General features: G+C 39.9%; 1 protein-coding gene across 3 annotated transcripts in view; it reads left to right on the plus strand.

The window, feature by feature from the left end:
• Positions 1-13,696, plus strand: part of TXLNB (taxilin beta) — a 36,830-nt gene extending 23,134 nt beyond the window's left edge. For all 3 annotated transcript variants that reach the window (XM_024739408.1, XM_024739409.1, XM_024739410.1), the window contains 4 exons: positions 1,572-1,646; positions 8,766-8,858; positions 10,986-11,081; positions 12,312-13,696. In XM_024739408.1, coding sequence (XP_024595176.1) covers positions 1,572-1,646; positions 8,766-8,858; positions 10,986-11,081; positions 12,312-13,355 — 1,308 coding nt within the window. In that variant the 3' untranslated portion in view covers positions 13,356-13,696. The remainder of the gene's footprint in view (positions 1-1,571; positions 1,647-8,765; positions 8,859-10,985; positions 11,082-12,311) is intronic.
• Positions 13,697-20,396: the final 6,700 nt, after the last annotated feature.

The following is a 20,396-nucleotide window of genomic DNA, read 5'->3' on the forward strand; positions in this document are numbered from 1 at the left end:
GAGAGGTCAAGACTAACTTGGATAAGAAAAAAGTTTTTACAAATAATGATTTTATTATTTTTGGTTCTGATAGCAAAAATGAACATTTTTTTACAACATGAATAAACAAAAAGAAATTTATATCAGCCTATCTTGAAATAAAATAGAAACTTCTTAACTGACAGCCACCTGACTGACTAACCAGGTTATCCATGATGTTCACCATTCTCTGGAAGCACGCTGACAGGTGGCCATAGCATGCTGAATCCTGGGGCTAGTTAGCCACTCTGGAATATCTACCCGTGGTTGCCCATGTTAAGTAAGATAGAGCTTACTAAGAATCGGGTGTTTGCTCCCAAACCTTTTGTTCCCAGTTATCCTTGGTTTTGTATTATGTAAATCAACAGAATGATACATAAACTGATGAAATATGTTAAAATATGTTAAAGGAAATATGTTAAAAGAAAGAGTTGCTTTCTAAAAAAAAAACTATGCTTAATGAGTTGAAAGCCTAGATGTAGGCCAATAGCAAAAAAAAACTGTCAACTTAGATGTGAGCAACTATAAAAGACTGGAAGAAAGCTGTAAAACTCTAGAGAATTATCCAATCAAGCTGCTTTACAAATACCTTAGGTCTTTAGGTTCTAGCAGTATTGTTTTAAAAAAATTATAAACCTTATATGCCATATTATAGATATGATTTTTGTAAAAACAAGCAAAAACCCTCCGAATTCCAATCAGAAGATCCATACCTAAAACAAAGATCACAGCCCTACATCAAAATTGATAAATAAATGAACATACATCTTAAGTTAAAATAACATGTCTTACATATGTATGTGTCATTTTTACGCCTAAAACAACTTTTTCAATTTAACCCATGAGTTCCAGTTCTGATCGTGTTTGACATGAGGGCCTTGGTTGTATTTGAAGGGCTGCCTTATAGAAGAGAGGTGAGGCTTCTTTTGTAAACCTTATATAGGATTTGGAGTAATAGGTCAAATTTCTAACCTGGTGTTTCTCAAAGTATAATCCATGGACCACCAATATCCAAACCATCTTGGGTATTTGCTTTAAGTACAGATTCTAATCACACCCTAATACTTCCTAACTTATTTTCTCTGAGAAGGATCTGCAGTTTAACATGCCCCTGAGGAGATTCCAATGCATACTATGGTGGAGAACAGTGGTCTAATATAAAGGAACAGTTGGGTTTAATATAAAGGAACAGTTGGTCACAATGCCCCAGGTGGTAATATTATGGAAATGTTCAAGCAGAGGCTGAATGATAGTTGGCCAGAATTTCTACAGACGGGTCCAGAATTTGGTGGGAGGTTGAATTTTGTGTGATTCATGCTTGAGTTGGAGACTTTTTTCCTCTTTTTTTTTTTTTTCCATTGGAATCACTAATTTTTAGTTGAGAATCAAACTTTTTAAACTAGTTGTTTTCTTAGCTTTCTTAGATTCTTTGCAAAGTTCCCCCAAAATTACTTAAGAGGATTACTTAGCAAGTAATTAAGTTTACACACAAGTTACAACAAATGGTAATCTAAAAGATAATTTGAGTCTTTCCATGCATTCTCTTCTCACAGTTGCTGAACCAGGCAGCAGAGTGGAAACTTCAGGCCAAAGTGCTGAAGGAACAAGAGACAGTCCTGCAGGCTCAGGTGAAGTAGGGGGACAACAATGCATGGGTGTGTCCTCCTTGCTGTGAACCAAAGGTAGTCTGCAAGAGGCCTTCCATGTGGGAGGGGAAATAGGGACAGGAGTTGGAAATGAAGAATAACTTCATATTTATTATTTTTAAGTAAAAATAAAAGTACAATGTTATATCTAAGGAAAATAAATGCTCTGCACCAACAACTTCTAGTCAAAAGGTCTGCTGACATATCAATACAAATGAGGGACAACCAGAATAAGCTGGTGGCCAGGTCCTTGCCTACCTGTTCATATGTCCTCTCTCTCCTCCCCCATTAACCTGTCAAGGTAAGGGTAAAATGTAACTGTCCAGATGCACCATCTACAATTGTCAATACTGAAAATTTCCTTACTTGTTTGACATTATTTATAATAAAAGGAAATTAGAAAAATAGAGTCAGCACCCACGTTTTTGTGCTATCAGAGGTTGGCCTTGTCAGTGTCACACAATTAAAGATGGCAGACATCAGAAACCATTTTGATTTGGCTTCGTGATGTTATGTGTATGTTTTGATTAGACTATGGGAATTCGTATTTCAGGCTCAAAAATAAAGCCTCAGGCAACAGCTGGCTCTGGAGGAAAGCCAGACCTATCCATCTTTCTGGTGCCCTTGGGGCTCTGCCCCTGCTGGCAAATGCTCCCTGTTAGGTTCCAGGAGAGCCATCCTGCCACAGGCCGGGCCACAGAGGGGCTCTAGCTCCCCTGCTGGGAGAAATGCCCAAGTGCTAAAGGGACTGTAAAATCTCACAGAAAGCGAGAAAATCAGAAGCCTTCCAAACTGGGCAGCATTAATTTAAGATCTGAATAATTCACTTGTAAATGTTTATGTGCTGACTGCTGAATATTTGTTCATTGTGAAAAAAATTCTTCACTGTATGAATGAACAAGTTCAATGAACACGTGTTCATTTTTTAAAAAGGAAAGTAGGAAAAATAAGAAACTTAAAATCACAAATTATACCACTACACAGACAAAAACAAAATAACATTTTGATATCTAACCTTCCTAAAGCACACCTTTCCAATGTGTGTACAAAACCCAATGATGAATTGTTTCCCCCACTAGTAGATCAAAATAGTTTAAAAATATTAATTACATAGAAATACGAACCGTAATTTTTTTTCACTATTAATAGAATTGAAGGACTAAACTCTAAGGTTACAAACTCAAGGTGATCCTTTAGGCAGTCATGGAACACATCATATCATGGTGTGGGGTGGGTGGCAGGCAGTGGCAGTTTTCTAACCAGAGGCAGGCAGGGGGGAAAGGAGGTGTGACCTCACTGTCCAGTGGTGGGGGGCTGCTGGGGGGAGAGTCCAGAGAAGCAAATCAGGGCTTCTGGCTCTATCCCTGTCCCATTCACAGCACAGAACCTTGAGGGGTACAACAGGCAGTACTTGAAGCTATTCATTGTTCCATCTGTTATAAGCAATCTCTACTCCTCTATGTTAAATGAAGAACAGATTAATACCATTAGACTCTGGGCTAGAGAGTGACTCATTTGGCTGGTATCAGAATCTAGGTCTTTAATAACCTGTGAAATAACATAAAGGTGTGATCCAATTTCCCACCTATACCCACTCAAGTTTGAAAAAGTATGACCCAGGGTTCTAGACTTGCCAGTGTTCCTCGTTCATCCCTCAATACTGGGTCGAACCCAGGGACCAGGGTCAGAGTCCTGGCTCTTCTACTGTGAAGCTGTCTGATCCTGTGCAGCTCACCTAAACCTCCCTGGACCTAAATTTCCTGGTCTGTAAAATAAGGATGTTGTAATGGATCAATGATCCCAAGCTGGAGTCCTCTGACCTCTGGGAGGCCCATTACTTTTCAGTATTTCCAAAACCTAACAGCACATTGGGCAGCAGCTACTATCTAAAATGTAGCTGTTTCTGACATTATATCAGCTTTTGCTTAGCAGCATGGATGGCAGTTATTCATATGTTTAAGTTTATAGAAGGAAAATGAGTTAATTAACATGTAGTATATGCAGTTTGTTTTCAAGTTATGCACTCAAAACACTTAGCTCAGGGCTTCCCTGGTGGCACAGTGGTTAAGAATCCACCTGCCAATGCAGGGTACACGGGTTCGAGCCCTGGTCTGGGAAGATCCCACATGCCATGGAGCAACTAAGCCCGTGCACCACAACTACTGAGCCTGCACTCTAGAGCCCACGAGCCACAACTACTGAGCCCGTGTACTGTAACTACTGAAGCTCGTGCCTAGAGCCTGTGCTCTGCAACAAGAGAAGCCACTGCAATGAGAAGCCCGTGCATCGCAACAGAGTATCCCCCGCTCGCCACAACTAGAGAAAGCCTGCTCATAGCAACAAAGACCCAACACAGCCAAAAATAAAAATAAATAAACTAATTAAAAAACAAGAGTAGACACATTCAACAATTAAAAAAAAACACTTAGTGCCTGCCCCCATAGTAAGCATAATTAATTCAACTAATATTTATTGAGCATCTAAGTGCTAGGCATGGTTCTAGATGTTAGAAATATAGTACTTAATAAGAGAATCAAAAATCCCTGCCTAATTAAACTCACAATCTAGTGATAAATATTAATTAAAATGCTAACAACTGATTAGTGTATGTGCTAACATTAGTATTATTTCATAGGTAAGGATCCACATAGTGATATATGAGACAAAAGAAGTCTTTATTTGAAAAAAAGTTTAAGAACCACTGGAAAAGATGATCTCAAAACCATGTTCAGCTCTAGTTTATGAATGTAGAGAATATCCAGAGCTGAAGAACTCAGCTAAACTAGATAACCCTGCCTCCTCCATCACCTTTCTTTCCATGGCACGTGGCTCTCTCTGTAAGGACCCTCCCTTGTCTATCTCTTTTGTCTTCAAGGCATTTTCAGAACTGCAATAATTACTTAATCATCACGAAGAATACAGAGGCCCCAAATCCCTGTGTGTAATAATGTTTAAATGAGCTCCTCTTGAAAAATATCAGCATTATATTTTTTAAATGTTTAAACCTTGAAAAACAAAGTCTATCACAGATGATCTTGCAAGGCACTCAAACACTTCCTTCGGTTTGACAATTAAAGGAGTCGGATGGGGCTTCCTTGGTGGCGCAGTGGTTGAGAGTCCGCCTGCCGATGCAGGGGACGCGGGTTCACGCCCCGGTCTGGCAAGATCCCACATGCCGCGGAGCGGCTGGGCCCGTGAGCCATGGCCGCTGAGCCTGCGCGTCTGGAGCCTGTGCTCCGCAATGGGAGAGGCCACAACAGTGAGAGGCCCACGTACAGCAAAAAAAAAGAAAGAAAGAAAGGAGTCGGATGGTAGGAAGGAGAGGCCTTAGTCTCCATTTCTATGGTCTTAGCAAAGGAAATATCAAGGATAGATTGTGTTTTCCTAGGCGGAAGTCACTTTTCAGTCATAAGACAACATGTTGCCAATCTGGGGCATGATTCTCACTTAGGGAAGAGATGTCTAGCTTTCAATTATACAAACCAAGGCAATAGAGTAAATGTCAGATATGATCGATGGGATACAATTGTGGCTACAAATAGAGTGTTCATTGGATCGATAAGGATGAAGATGGTAGTAGATGTGGGAAGTCAGCAATAACCACAAAACACAGCAGCACAGACACAAAATACTACCCCAGGGGGAAGATCAGTGAGTCAACTGTTAAAGATGGGTATTCATAGTCTTTAATCTCAGAAGGCCTCACCTTATCTATATAAGATGAAAGGAGATTCCTCTGCAATTATTATAATTGGACTAGTTCCCAAACCAAATCTCCCAAGTTGGCTAAGACTATTCCTGGACACGTTTCTGTTTCATATATGCTATGAACGTTTGTAATTAAAATTTGTGCTCAGGTAAAGGAATGTGTGTGCCGCTCCGCCCATTTAAAAGTGAAACGTCAGGGCAACTGTTGTTGTTACTAAGCCTAGAATAGTCTGTTTCTATTTCTGCCTCTGGTAAAAATACTGAGGAAGACCTCTGGATGTTCCTTCCACGTTTCCCTGAAATACCAAAGTGAAAGAGGGAATATGACACATCAAACATGCATCACGAGCTTCCCTGGTGGCGCAGTGGTTGAGAGTCCGCCTGCCGATGCAGGGGACACGGGTTCGTGCCCCGTTCTGGGAAGATCCCACATGCCGCGGAGCGGCTGGGCCCGTGAGCCATGGCCGCTGAGCCTGCACGTCCGGAGTCTGTGCTCCGCAACAGGAGAGGCCACAACAGTGAGAGGCCCGCATACCGCAAAACAAAACAAAACAAAACAAAACAAATAAAGCATGCATCATGTCAGCATAATCGTGAGAGGGAAAATATGACCAAACACATATCCATAAAGTAAACAGGAAGTGTGCATTTTAGTTCATATCAATAAAGAGTGACAGAGTTGGTTACTTGAGAAAAGTACAGTCCATACAGGTTTTGCCACCTATGACAAAGAGGTCAAATAGGAAGAAAAGCAGACTAGTAAAAACAGTCACTAAAAGGAAGAAATGGAGCTATCGTTTAACAGGTGTAGAGCTTCAGTTTTGCATGATGAAAAGTTCTGGAAATTGGGTGCATAACAATGTGAATATACTTAACAATACTGAACTATATACTTAAAATGGTTACGATGGCAAATCTTACGTTATGTGTATTTTACCCAATTTAAAAGATGAAAAGAGAGAAAAAGTTGATGGTCACTAGAAAAAAGCCAGAAGTGGTAATGAAGTGAGACACTACTCCTTGGAACTCTGGTATATCTGTCTTCTCCATGCCACAAGAAAACATGGGGAAGGGAAACAAAATCTGCCGAATTTATACACCAAAAGAACATTTTGCCCAAAGAATGAGGAGAGAGCTGGCCGGGGTGCGTGTGGTTGCCCCCGTTGAGCCTGTCAAGGTTGTGCAGGTGAAATGCACCGCACACATGCCCACTCCTTCCCTTCCTGTCTGCAGCCTACAACTAGAGAGAGGGTCTAGTTGTGCAGGAGAGGGTCTGGGAGGACCAGCTCAGGAGACCATATCTGCGATCCCCCTGTACTTCTGCTGGAATTACTGAAAAGCTGGAAAAAGAAAGAGGAGAAAGTAAGGAAAAGAAGTTAACAGGAGGCTTGGCCATACAAATGAATGGATTTTGTGATAGGTGAAGAGGATCAGCTGGGGGTAGCTGTCCCCACCCTACACCACTAGACCATGGGCAGTACAGGCAGCCAGTCCCACAGGAGCTTACCCTCAAACTGAGGGACTTGACCTATTCATGCACCCTGAAATCAATTCAGTGGATCTCAGCCAGTACTTTGGGAAAAAATGAAACAATTAAACAGACTATATCAAGAGTGCACTGCATATAATGATCAAGTACAGCTGACACTTGAGCAACATGAGTTTGAACTGTGCTGATCTAATTACACGTCGATTTTTTTCAATAGTAAATACTACAGTACTGCAGTATCCAAGGTTGGTTGAATCTGCAGATGGGGAACTGCAGATATGAGCACCAGGGAGTACAGAGGGCTGACTATAAATTATACACAGATTTTGCACTTCATGGAGGATCAGTGTCCCTATTACCCTGAGTTGTTCAAGGGTCAGCTGTATGGTCTTATGCACTATGTGTGTAAAACCCCAGGGTACCTTCCTGGCCATGAATTCCCTTCTGCCACTTTACCCAGTCTTTTTAAATCTGTATGCCAAAGAATCATGAGAAGAATTTTAGGCCACTAGAGTTACCTCAAGTTTTATCACATATCCACAGAGTTAATGATTGATTTCAAAATGATGGTCAGCTGTTGTCTGATTTGGGAAAATTTGTGTCCTATGAAAAGTTTTACGTTATTTTGTTGTTCTTGTGTACTGCAGTAAAACCCTGCTATTCTGAATCATGTGAGAATGAGCCATTCTAGATAAGCAAATTTTCTTGGTTCTAGGGGTTGTTTGATTCCCACACCCTCCCTCTAACTCCCATCCCCAAGACTGGGAACTCTCCAACCTACTGGCTTTCGGTCAGTCACTCTTCTCTGCTTTTGAAAGGACAGTCTCACAAGTACCACCAGCCAGCTGGCGCCCAACTGAGGACCTGAGGCTGTTCCAGACAGTTAAGAGTACCAAAGTCTCATTTGAAAATGGAAACTTTCCATGTTAGTAAACAAGAATCATCCATATTAAATCTCCACTCACTCAAAACGTGCTATCCTAAAATTATTTTCAAAAGATTTTATTATTGTATCACTGTCAGTAACAATCAAGTATTTATACACTCTCCTTCCCTATCCTGCCCTATTCCTACCCCAAATACAAGCCTCGGAATTAAGGATGTAGAGGTACAAAGGCTCTTCTCCATACTCCCAAGCTAACCCGTATGATGTTTTATTGGTGCAAATTAGAAAAAGGCATTTCTTCCTCAAGACTCATTATTTCCATCTATAAAAAAATTGGTATAATAAACCGATTTTGTTGAAAAGGGACAACTAACTGCTGTTGGCTAGAACACTGTATTCATAAATACCCAAAACCACAATGTCAAAAAGGGAAATGACGATTGCTTATAATAGCACAACCTGCATAATGGCAGCAACCCTAGTCCATGTCTGGCCCATACTTGTCTTCATTCTTGCTTCCTTCAAGACCAAGTTCAAGGCTCACCTTCTCCAAAAAACTGTGGCTCAAATGATCATGGGCCACACTCACCTCCTTCTCTGATCAGTACTTAACTGACTTGGTACTTTGTATTCACTGTCCTATAATCAAGTTGTCTTTGGGATTATCTTCCCGTCAGGAGTGTAGGTCCCTCAAAAACAGGAACTACAGGTTAAATGCTTTTGTACACAGAGTCAGTGCTTAATGTTCAGTGCTCAAAAAATGTTTGCTGGTAAAAGTTATAATGAAATGGTGATGACGTATTTTATTATTTCATTTTTCTTTAAAGAAGTACTTCAGTCATACTCACTGACCTAGGCTGATCTCGTAGTAAAAAGAATTGAACATATCACTAACATTGTATTAAAAATTACCTTATATCATTTTTCTTCTCAAACAATAAACAATGACATGTTGTTTTGTTCTGGAAGCATTCTGAAAGCAGTCCTAAAACAAATCTACTCTTTCCCCTGTTTACAGCTTACTGTCTACTCTGGAAGGTTTGAAGAGTTTCAGAACACACTGACAAAAAGCAATGAGGTGTTTGCCACCTTCAAACAGGAAATGGAGAAAGTGAGTATTGCTTATCCCCCACGAAATACTGACATCTTCTAGTTCGACACGCAACACTCCTTTGGGTTCATTTTTCTCTTGCTAAGATATTTCAGTGCATTTCATGAAGTAATGAAACATTTATACATGCAAATGTGATTTGGACTGTATTTTTTTTTATCGGTAACTATTTGGTGAATTAGTCTTAGGAAGAGTCTGAAAACACTAGGATACATTTTCACTCTGAGGAAGAATATTTTCTTTTTCTAGGCCATGGAGAGGTGTAAAAAGAAAAGATAAGAGCTAGAAATTTAATATTATGTTGCTTATACTGAAATTAAAAACTAATCTTTTAAAGATTAAAAAAATTAATTTTCATACAAATATGCAGAAGCAGAATGTTAGAGTAGAAAATACCATTTCATAGGATCCTTCTCAGAAGAGAATATATGTAATAAGATATAACGGACAGGGCGTTGAATGAGGAGATGAAGTCTGGGTGTGTTTTTACTCAAGTAGCAGTGAACAGTTCACTTAACTTCCCCCTTATCTATAAATTAAGAAACGATTTCCCTTGCCTACTTGACAAGATTGTGAAGTTCAAATAAGTTAATGTATTTTTAAGGGTCTTAAACTTTTTAAAAGTCTTTTACAGATATGAGGTGCTAATACTATTGTTGGACATACTGTTTACATTTTGTTTAATTCAGTGTCTTCCCAAAATAAAATCAGCATCAGAACTGTGTTTCTGAACAGGCACTGGCATTAACCCTTTTTAAGTGTAGAAAGCATTCTTTGAAAAAATTTTCATAAACTGATATGATAAATTTCACAATTCATGAGCAAACTTAATGGGCCAACATTTGTTAAAAGTTACAGCTTTCTCACTCCACGATGGATCCATCCATTTAAAAAAAATTTTTTTAATTACAGAGTTTTAATTTGGAATAAATATTAGAGTAGGAAAAATGCTGTTATTTATTGCAAAATTACATAGTTTTAAGATTGGAATAAATATTAAAGGAGTTTTCTATCTGGAGTTCATTTATAGACTCTTAGCAGAATTAGCAAAAAAATTTGATATGCATATTGCATTTCTTTAGGTGTGGTCCCATGGATTTCATCAAATTCCTAAAGGTGCTGATGACTTTTAAAAGTTTAAGTCAGTTAAGAAATGATCAAAATAAAAAAGCACTCAAGGCTCACGTAGCTTCTCTATAGGGCCCAGGGGCCAAAGGCCTGGGCCCAGCCTCTAGCCTCCAAGCAGACCCGCCTCAGGCAGGTTAGCATGAAGCAGCCAGTGCCCAGGTGTGGTTCATCCAGGGTAACTGCACCTGAACACACGCCTTGTCCCTCACTTCAGGCAAGCAAAGAGGAGCTCCTATAACCAGGAACGTGAGTAGTTTCAGGTCTGAAAAAGCCAGACTTCATTTTATTAACTTCTGGATGCCCTACACCCAGCCCGGCCTGGCAACTAGCATGCACTCTGCACATGTTGCATTAAATGAAATAACTCCAGCCTTACTCTTCTGCTAACTCACCTGAATATTACTCCATCTCTCTGAACCTTAGTTTCCCCGTTTATAAAGTGGAGGTGAAAACAGAACCCTCCTTGGGGGACTGTCTCAAGGATGAAAGCAATAACGCATGTAACCACATTCTGTGAATCCTACTGCACTCTACAAATGTGAAGGCTGAGAACATAGAAAGTTGCCTTTGTGTGGCTACTTCTCAGATGTGCCCAGATATTATCAACATTTTAACATCTGAAAAGCCAGGCCGACCTTCTCACTAATAGTCTTCCATTCAGTACAGTAAATAATCTAAATTTCAAGCTTATTCTTGGAACTCAATAAGGCTATTTTTATTTTAAGCAAAAGAAAAAGCAATGACAAAACAGAAAGGCCTTAAGTAGTTTTCCTTTCTCCTTAATTGGCTCTGGTGCAAGTAAGTTTGTTCACCACTGACCTAGATGGTTCAAAAATAAATCATGACTCTCTCCACTCAGTCATCATTTCTTGACATCGAATTTTTGCTTGCTTCAGCAGCTGGTAATGAAAGGACTTTTCTTGAAGTCACATAGGGAACTGATAGTTTCTTTGATATATTAACTCTTCAGAATTAACATTAAAACACTCATTTTTGTAGACCACTAAGAAAATGAAGAAGCTGGAAAAGGACACAGCCACGTGGAAAGCTCGGTTTGAGAACTGTAACAAAGCTCTGTTGGACATGATTGAAGAGGTGAGGAAGTTTTTCCCCTTGTTCATCTTCCCTTGTCTAGTCAATACATTTATACTCAGAAAATAATTATGGTCTAATACCACAAAATAATTACTTTTGAAAAAGAGCAGAATTTTTCTGGGATGTGGTATATGATATTGTAATAAAAATAATTAGAGCAAACGTCAATTTAGTAATTTGGTCTCAGGTCCAGACTCATAAAGAGTGTTGTGACCCTAAGTCACACGCCTACTTGTTGATTCCAAAGCTGTCCCCAAAGCAGCACCACACCTGCTGGACCGTAAATTCCTTAAAGGCAGGATGAGTGTTTTACCTGTCCTTGAATTTCCCTGGTGCCTGACACATTACAGGCGCAGAATAAATTAATTAGTTGATTTGAACATAACTGAGAGAAGACACTAGCCCAAGCACCCAGGGTATGTGCTATTTTATAGACAGATACATATTGTTTAATTCCTCCAACAGGCATTTAAATACTGATATTACATCAGGCTCTGGAGATTCTGAGACCATAAAGGCAAAGATACATGGTCCTTAACCTGAGAGGCAGGGCTTTCAAGTGAAGGCCTCTCGACGTAAAGAAGTGGGGAAAAAAAAAGGTACAGAGTAGCACAAAGGTGGGGCTGAAGGATTAAGATGATTTCATGCACAAACACACCAACATTTCTAGAGGAAAGGAGAACTGAACAGTTCAAGCAGCATCATGAATGAGCGTGTGGTGAGTTTCTCTGGATATAATTACTGTTCTAACAATTCATTCCAAACTGCAACCAATTCCAAAGAGATGTGCTTATTATGCATAAACATAAATCAAACAGTTGCTGGATTAGCATATAGCAGTTTATCTACAGAACAGATAAGGCATTGCTGATGGCCAAGACCCAGTCCATCTCAATCATTTTCTCATAAACTTCTACTTATGCCTTCTAAGTCTTAGAAGCAGAAAATTCATTATAAGATTTTAAAAGCCCTAGACTGAAGCAGAGAGAAGCTTTGCTATCTTTCTTTTCTAAAGAAAAGAATACGTGGCTTAAAATTCTACCAGAGTCTCCAACACAGTACAAAACTAGAAGTGATGTCCCTGACCGAGTATCTGTCCAGCCACCACCCTGTGGTCAGAGCCTAACAGACAAATTCCTGGACAAATGGTTTTGCTTCTCTCCATAGAGCATCCTGGCAATTTTGCTTTTCATGTCGTTTTATAAGTGTGTGTGTCTGTTTAAATCACAGAAAGCATTGAGAGCTAAAGAATATGAGTGCTTCGTGATGAAAATTGGAAGGCTAGAGAACCTCTGTCGAGCTTTACAAGAGGAGAGAAACGAACTCTATAAAAAAATTAGAGAAACAAAAATGCCTGAAAAGGATGACCAAGGTCAGCTCACCTCTGACGACGACGAACCGGAGTCAAATACCTCCGTGGGTGAAGAGGCAGATGCAAAGGAAGCCAACAGTGTTCACAGTGCTGTGCAAAATCTGACCGCGGCCTTCATGGTCATTCATCGTCCGGAGTCAACCCTCGAAGCGTCCAAAGAAATCCAAACAGAACTCAGCAGTCCTCAAGGGGGCGGCGGCACGGCCCTCAAGGGGCTGGAACAATCCCCTCTGAGCCCAGCATGCCATTCAGGGAGTCCCCTGCAACCCCCAAGTCCTCAGGCTGAGGCGGAGGGAGGCAAGGAGGCAGAACCTCCCCTCAGATCAGGGTCAGGAGCACAGGCCCAAGGCAATGGCCCCCCTGCTGCACCACTGGCTGATCCGCCGCCCCGGAAGCCAGAGGCAGCATTTTCCAGCCAGGCGCCGGAGCCTCCGGCGGAAGCGTTTCTACGGGAGGTGGAGGCCAACGAGCGGACCCGGAAGCCAGAGGCAGCATTTTCCAGCCAGGCGCCGGAGCCTCCGGCAGAAGCGTTTCTACGTGAGGTGGAGACCAACGGGCGGTCCCGGAACTCAGAGGCAGTATTTTCCGGCCAGCCCCCGGAGCCTCCAGCAGAAGCATTTCTACAGGTGATGGAAGCCAACGGGCAGCCCCGGAAGCCAGAGGCAGCATTTTCCGGCCAGGCACCGGAGCCTCCGGCAGAGGCTTTTCTATGGGTGATGGAGGCAGACGGTTGTGCCCCCCCGCCCGCAGCGGGAGAGCACGTGCCAGCTGGTGAGTCTAGATGGGAGCCCAGGAGGCAGCCCCCAGCAGCAGCAGCAGCAGCAGAGGGACTGCCAGGAGGGGCCTCAGCTGGGCCCCCGCTGCCCAAAGTGGCCGACACCAATCTGGAAGGAGCCGACTAAGCCTCCTCTGCCTTCTGAGGCTGTTCTTCCCGACTTTCCATCGTCCTAACAGATTGTCTCCTGAAAGAGGCGTTAAGGGCTGGGGACGTCTAATGGAAGAGACTTATTTAGAATCAAGACATTTTAATATGTTATGCGAAGTACCTTCAGCCTTTGCTATTTGTTCTCAACTTATAACTGATTTGGAGCTTTTCTATTTAACACTGATAGGATAATTTTCTCAAATGGCGACAAAACATACGAGTAGCAAACTTATATTAATTTGCCATTAAGATGGTACTTAATTCAATTTCTTAACAGTAAGATTTGGTGTTTAAAGACTCCCATCACAATATATAAATACTGAAAATGTGATGCTTTATTTATTTCCATAGAGTTTAATAAGTGCCATAGTAAGTAATGGATGACCAGGTTCCATTTAAACATTATATACATTGTGTGTGTGTATATGTATATGTATGAATATATACATATTTGTGCTTATGCACTTATATACACGTGTATATTTTATACACATGTATGCAGATATATATTACACATATATTCTATCATCTCTTTTTGGCTTTCTGTCATGCAGAATATTTAGATGCTTATCAAAAAAATTATCTCTTACTTGCACCTGGGACTACAGTAGACTAATGCTCTGTGAATTAGAAATAGGTTCAGAACACAAATATTAGGCTACATAATGTTGGGTAAAAATAAGTAACCCAATGGTAGGTCAATAAATTCAACCAATGGATTAAATGACAGAACAGCACTGGGTTAGATTGCAAGGCTATACAGAGCACATAGACACAAAGATGGCCAAAAGAGGCCCTAAAAAGTGGGGGAACAATCACAGCAGTAGACTGCTCACCTCTTGCAGCTGCTTCTCCTACACAACTCGGCCCCTTGCCTTGCAACACCCTCATGTGGTGAAGCAGCCCACTCACGCCTTCCTGCAAGGAAAGGGTTGGAAGTGGGAAAGGGAGGTGGGAATAGAGGGATTGAGGGCCCTCAGGCTGAGAGTCTGTGCTCTGGTACCCTGGCTTTTGAGCTAGAGGTCTGGAGAGAGCATATTCACCTGGCCCTGCCAACTCTTCAGTTGCCTCCCTGTTGTCTACCACTCTCTCCAGAGGGTTTCCCCACCACCTCCTGCTGTCACTGCCCCTAATCTATATTCTCAAAGCTTCTGCTCCTTCTTTCCAACCCTCTCCTTGGCAGCAGGAAATTACATTCAGCCCTCATCTCAATTATGGCTTAGTAAAAGCTATTATTTTTCCAAAACAAATCCACACAGGGTTTAAATATGAGTGATGAGGCTTGCAAGCCAACACATTTTCTGCTTTGATGAATTCTGTACAGCCAGAAGTTCAAAGCAAAGGACACGTGGGTCCCTACTCAAAATGACTTGAAAAATAGGTGAGGATTTAGGAGATGCAAAAGCTAGAAACACCTGGGGTTGTCTACATGAGTATTACATTATTACTGCGTGACAAGAACCTCTAATAATACTGACAGCATGAATTACTCTATCTAGAGTAAAGAGAGACTGCAACAAAGAAATAGGAGGGAAGAGAGGGAGGGAGGGAGGGAAAAAACAGATCTAACCCAACCCTACCTTAAAAGTTGAACTCAAGTAGAAAAATGGTTTAAAGCAAGATTCTCTACTACTCATCCAAGAAATCATTTTTCAGTGTTGCATGTGGCTGTCTGCTAAAGCACACAAAGTGCTTGTAGGCAGCAACCATATGCTATAAGAATTGTAAACTACATAATATTTGTTTGAAGCAGACAGTGAGGGTAGTAACAAAATGCTAGTCAGGAAAAAAAAATCAGGAAGAAAGCATATGCTATTTGAGAACCCATGTATTTTTAAAGGCTTAAAATTTTATAACCACAGGGTATCCAGCCAAATTCAACATTAACTGAAAATCTTAGCTATTTAAACATTCATTTAATTCAGAGCCAAATATGTACTACAGCAATCCAGGAGGGTCTCCTTTTCCATTATTTACAGAGGCTGAACTTCCAAGAATGGGGTAAGATTAGATAATCATAGTAAAGTCTCACTCTGAATGTTTAGCAAGAGAAACAGGCAGGAGAGGAGCCGAAATCCAGTAAATCAAATATTCTAATAAATATTCTAAAAAGTCCATTTTTTTTCAATCCAAAAGCTTTCATAGCAACACGTTACTCACTAGGGTATATATCTTGGGCAGATTTTCAGATACAATAACTTGCCTGAAATTTGCAAGGCTTAATATAGGCTTTGGAAGAATTATTTTAATATTCAAAGAATGTTTTATTATAGTCCTTTGGCCTTACTAATTATAACAATAACTCATAAGGCCCAAAAGAGTAAGGAATTTCTGTTCTTTATCAAGGTCATATAACTATTTCTAGAGATGCCAAGTCTACTCTCCAGAAACACTGAAGTTATTGGTGTTTTCTAAATTAAATAACTATAAGTTATGTATTTACTAAAAAGGCACTTCTCTTCCCAAATGCTCCAGTAGTGGTTTTATTTTAAAATTTTTCACTTATATTTATTTTTACTTATGTTACTTCTATGTTTCAACGATACCTAACAAAGATTGTGGTTATATTCTCTTGGTTGAATTTTTGGTCTATGAGTAGAATGTACATGGAATGAACACTTTGAAAATCTTGGTGTGGGTGTGTGCGCACGCGTGCGCTCGGTGAGAGAAAAGAGGGAAGGAGGAAGGGAGAGAGAATGTGACGGCCCAGGCCTAATGAGAGAGCAGAACCCAGGCTCCTCAGCCTGGCCATCCGCTGCTGCAGACCTATCACACTTCAGTTCCAGTCTCCCGTGAGACCATGTTTCCACAAACTTCTCTGGCATGTGCCCTCACAGAAATATTCTGAGGAGTAAGGGAGGGAGTGTAGAAGGTGTCAGCTCATATTCTCCTTTTTCTACCTGCTTCAAGACTTTTCTCTAACAAGATCGGAAGAGGCCCACTGTTCTGCCTTTTGCTTATTCCCTCTCCCCAACCCATCTTGATCCGGGAGGGGCTTCTGGAACACAGCATTTCCTAGCATGCTTGGAGAAGAGGGTTGCTTAGCTAAAATGAAAAAAAAAAAAAGATTAAACCTTGCTTTTTTCATATGGTATAGATACACATTTTTAAAATAGCTCTTTTTTTTTAAATAATGAAAGTATTATGTGTATGTTGCAAAACTGAAGCTGCTTTTCAATAAGACTAAGAGATAGCAAGGAGAGAGATCATTTCAGGAAAATTTCCTTAGCCCCTGCTCTAACCAGTAGTTAAATCCAGTATTTAGAAAAAGTGAAAGTAATTAAAATGTAAAGGATTCACTAAAAGAAGATATGAAATAAAAATGATAACTCTGGTCTCTAAAATTTGTTCCCATCATAAACTGGCAAGTAGGATTTAGGAAGTAAGTAGGCAAGTAGAGTATATAGGTTAAATTTTCACAAGGCTTAAGTAATTTCCGTTTCTGAACCTGAAAATTAAAGTTATCATTAGATCAACCATGAGCATTCCATGAGAATAGAAACATTCATAAGTGATAGCAATAAAGGTTTTCCTCAACACTGTTCAGTTGTATCCTCAATACCTGAAGTCGAGTCTCCTTGGTGGTATCCCCTGATAGAATTTCCACAAATGCTAGTTACTGATGCATATGTGTGTGAATGTACACACACACATGCACACAACACACATGTATAAAATTTGACACAGATTTAATTCCGTTCCTATAGGTGAGTCTTTACACCTGTATTTTCAAAGGATACCTACTATCATTTTTCCTGACAAGGACAAAGTATAAAAAGGAATCATTTTCTTCATGAATAAGGATATTTGACAGAAACATTTAACTAGCAAAAGAAACCTACAAATTCATTGATCCATGGCAGAAAAACTATTCACAGAAGCTGTTTCACTCTATCTGGAGATAAGAAACAAGACAAATCACTTCAGCAGGACAATCAACCTTGGCAAAATCTGAATGCAAGTACTTCCTGCTGGATATTAGAGCCTCAGACTTTCTATTAACACCGATGTTGATCCCATTTAATTAACTTATTTATTTGCAATATATGCAAATATTTTTGAATGAATGAATGAACTGTTTAATATTAAAAAATTTTTTTACTCTTTTTTAACCCCAAATTAATTTTTTAATTAAATCCACTTTTTAAAATTTTTATACAGTTTTTAAAGGTTACTTTCCATTTATAGTTATTATAAAATATTGGCTATATTTTATATTTTAACTTTGAATTTTTTTAAGTGGCATATCATAATGTTCAATTACCTCATATCATAATTAAAAGATACCTAGGTGTCAGATTCATTATTTCAGAACTGACAGTCACTGGATGACATAACAAATAACACAAAACCACCATAACAAGAAAAGACATATGTTAAGAGAGGGGAAGAAAGAAGGAGAGAGAGCTATTATATAAAAGAAAAAATAAAAAGATAAAACTTTAAGACTATTAAGAGCAATAAAGGAAGTGGCACATCAATTGGTGGTCCCTTTTGTGAAAGCAGGATTATAATAAAGGGCAAGAACCATAATGACATTCACACACCTCCACACCGTAATGTCAACTTGGGGAAATTTTTACAAACATGTTTCTCAGTGTTGTTTTATTCTTTCTTCTTGTTTGCCTTTCTTTTAAAATAATAAATGTGGTCTTTTTAGCATTAAAATAATAAAATTATAGGACATTTAGAAAATAGAGAAAAGTGAAGATTTACCCAATACTCTATCACCCTAACAACCACTGTCAGCATTCACTATATAATAGTGTATTTTATTTTATTATAAATTTATTTTATTTATTTATTTGTTTTTGGCTGCGTTGGGTCTTCGTTGCTGCGTACAGGATTTCTCTAGTTGCAGCGAGCGGGGGCCACTCTTCGTTGCAGTGTGCGGGCTTCTCATCGTGGTGGCTTCTCGTTGGGGAGCACAGGCTCTAGGCGCGAGGGTTTTAGTAGTTGTGGTGCACCAGTTCAGTAGTTGTGGCACACAGGCTGAGTTGCTCCGTGGCATGTGGGATCTTCCCGGACCAGGGCTTGAACCCTTAACCCCTGCATTGGCAGGCGGACTCTTAACCACTGCGCCACCAGGGAAATCTTATCATAGTGTATTTTAAATTACCTATCTTTTTTATTTAACGTTGTGTTAGTTTGTCTTTGGGGGAGGGTGCAGTAGTTCAAGTGAGAGTAACAGCTGTTAATAGCTGCCAGCTTTGTGCGTTCACACTGTTATTCAAATTTTATATGCTTACATGGAAGCATATTATACTGTTTTTAGAAGAAGCATGACTGTCCAAATACAGATACACAGCACACTCATATGTTGTTTGAAAAAGTTATGCCATGCAATGCACTTAAACGTTCCACCGCACATATACAAATTTCCAGGTAAACCTACTGGACGTGGGCTAGAGTAAGACGTCTAAACTTAACACAGCTCAAAAAATTATATAAATATCAGAAACCAACTCTAGAGACATACAAATGCCTTAAATAACAAAACAAAAAAAAGTCCAAGTCCAGTTTATGAAGCAACAGGAAACATATGATAATACCATAAATCATTACACTGGCTAAATAAAGGTCAATGATCTAAAACAAATCTAATCTCTTTAAAGTTAATAAGACAGTTAATGGCTTTGTTGCTCTAATGAAATGATGGTCACCATCACTAGCTATAGCATATCTATTAAGTAGGGCAAGGCTAAAAACTGTTGTGACCTGAGATTGCTCTAATAACTACCAGGCAGATGCAACCAACCATGGAATATTCAGGGATCCCATATACTAAGAAAGTCAGAGTTGAAATTTATAGAAATAGTACAACAGGGATGCTTTCATCACATCTAAAGTCACAAGGTTAAACATATGTCAGATTGGAGGACTGGCAGTGTGATAGTATAAGCAAGATTTATTAGAATACAGCTAATGCTCTACCCTAACCAGTATAATTTCTCATAGACTACTGTAATATAGTGTATATTATATGTTAAGACTTGTTTTCTTAAGAGTCTTATCAGGAAGTTATTCCCTGGAATAAAATCAGTCACGTCCAAAGTAAAAAGTGTAGGATAGCACTGGTCCAGGAGTCAGGCTGTTGAGTCCCTTGTCCCTGTTCTGCTACCAACTAGCAGGGTGACTTTGGAGAAATCACTTAATATCTCGGGGGCTCAGTTCACTCATCTATAAAGTGACAGCCTTGGATTAGATGCGCTCTAAGGTTCTGACAGCTCCGATTACATTCTCAAAAGATTTAGGAAGTTATGTGGGTTTTCTACTCTCCAGAGAGGGTTTTAGTATAAGAGATTTGCATATCACCTTGGGCATGTCCGTTAGAAGTTAGGCAAGGGGAAAGAGACAAGAAATTACTCTAATAAAAAGTTGGTTTTAATTTTAAAATTTAGACAAAGAAAAGGTTATGGGGTAAATCACAAATTCTTTGATTTTTCTCAATAAATATTGAAGTCTTTCTATGTGTGAGGTTCTGTGGTCGCCCCTGGTCAGAGCACCAGTCAGAGCTCCCAGTCAGAGCACTTGGTCATCTGACTTAGGCCTGAGTGTCCCTCCCACTACTTGTCCCACAAATTTCAGCAGCCAAACAGCAGGAAGGAAACTTCTGAGAGCATTTCTATTACAAATGCTACCCAGATCTCCAGGTGAGAAAGTGTGTGTTCCTGGTAGAGAAGGAAGGTTATATGAAATGTATGTGTGGTTATTTGTGTGTGAATGTATAATGTGTGTGAGTGCGCACCTGTATGTGAGGGCATGTATGAGGATGCATGTGTAACATGTATCAGTGTATGTGTGTAGTTTTGTGCAGGTGTGTGGTATGAACGTAGTTCTATGTGAATGTTTATAATTGTATGTGACTATATCTCTGCGTAATAAGTTGACGTGAGCCTACATAAGTGTGTGGCTGTGTGAGAGTTTCTGGCGTGTGCAAGTTAATGGTGTGTGCGCGATGAGGCCGGGAATGGAATAGCTGAAATACTATAGATGAGGTTTTAGGCATGTGGCTGGC

This window comes from Neophocaena asiaeorientalis, unplaced genomic scaffold (assembly GCF_003031525.2).
Source record: "Neophocaena asiaeorientalis asiaeorientalis breed wild unplaced genomic scaffold, Neophocaena_asiaeorientalis_V1.1 scaffold162, whole genome shotgun sequence".
NCBI lineage: Eukaryota > Metazoa > Chordata > Mammalia > Artiodactyla > Phocoenidae > Neophocaena > Neophocaena asiaeorientalis.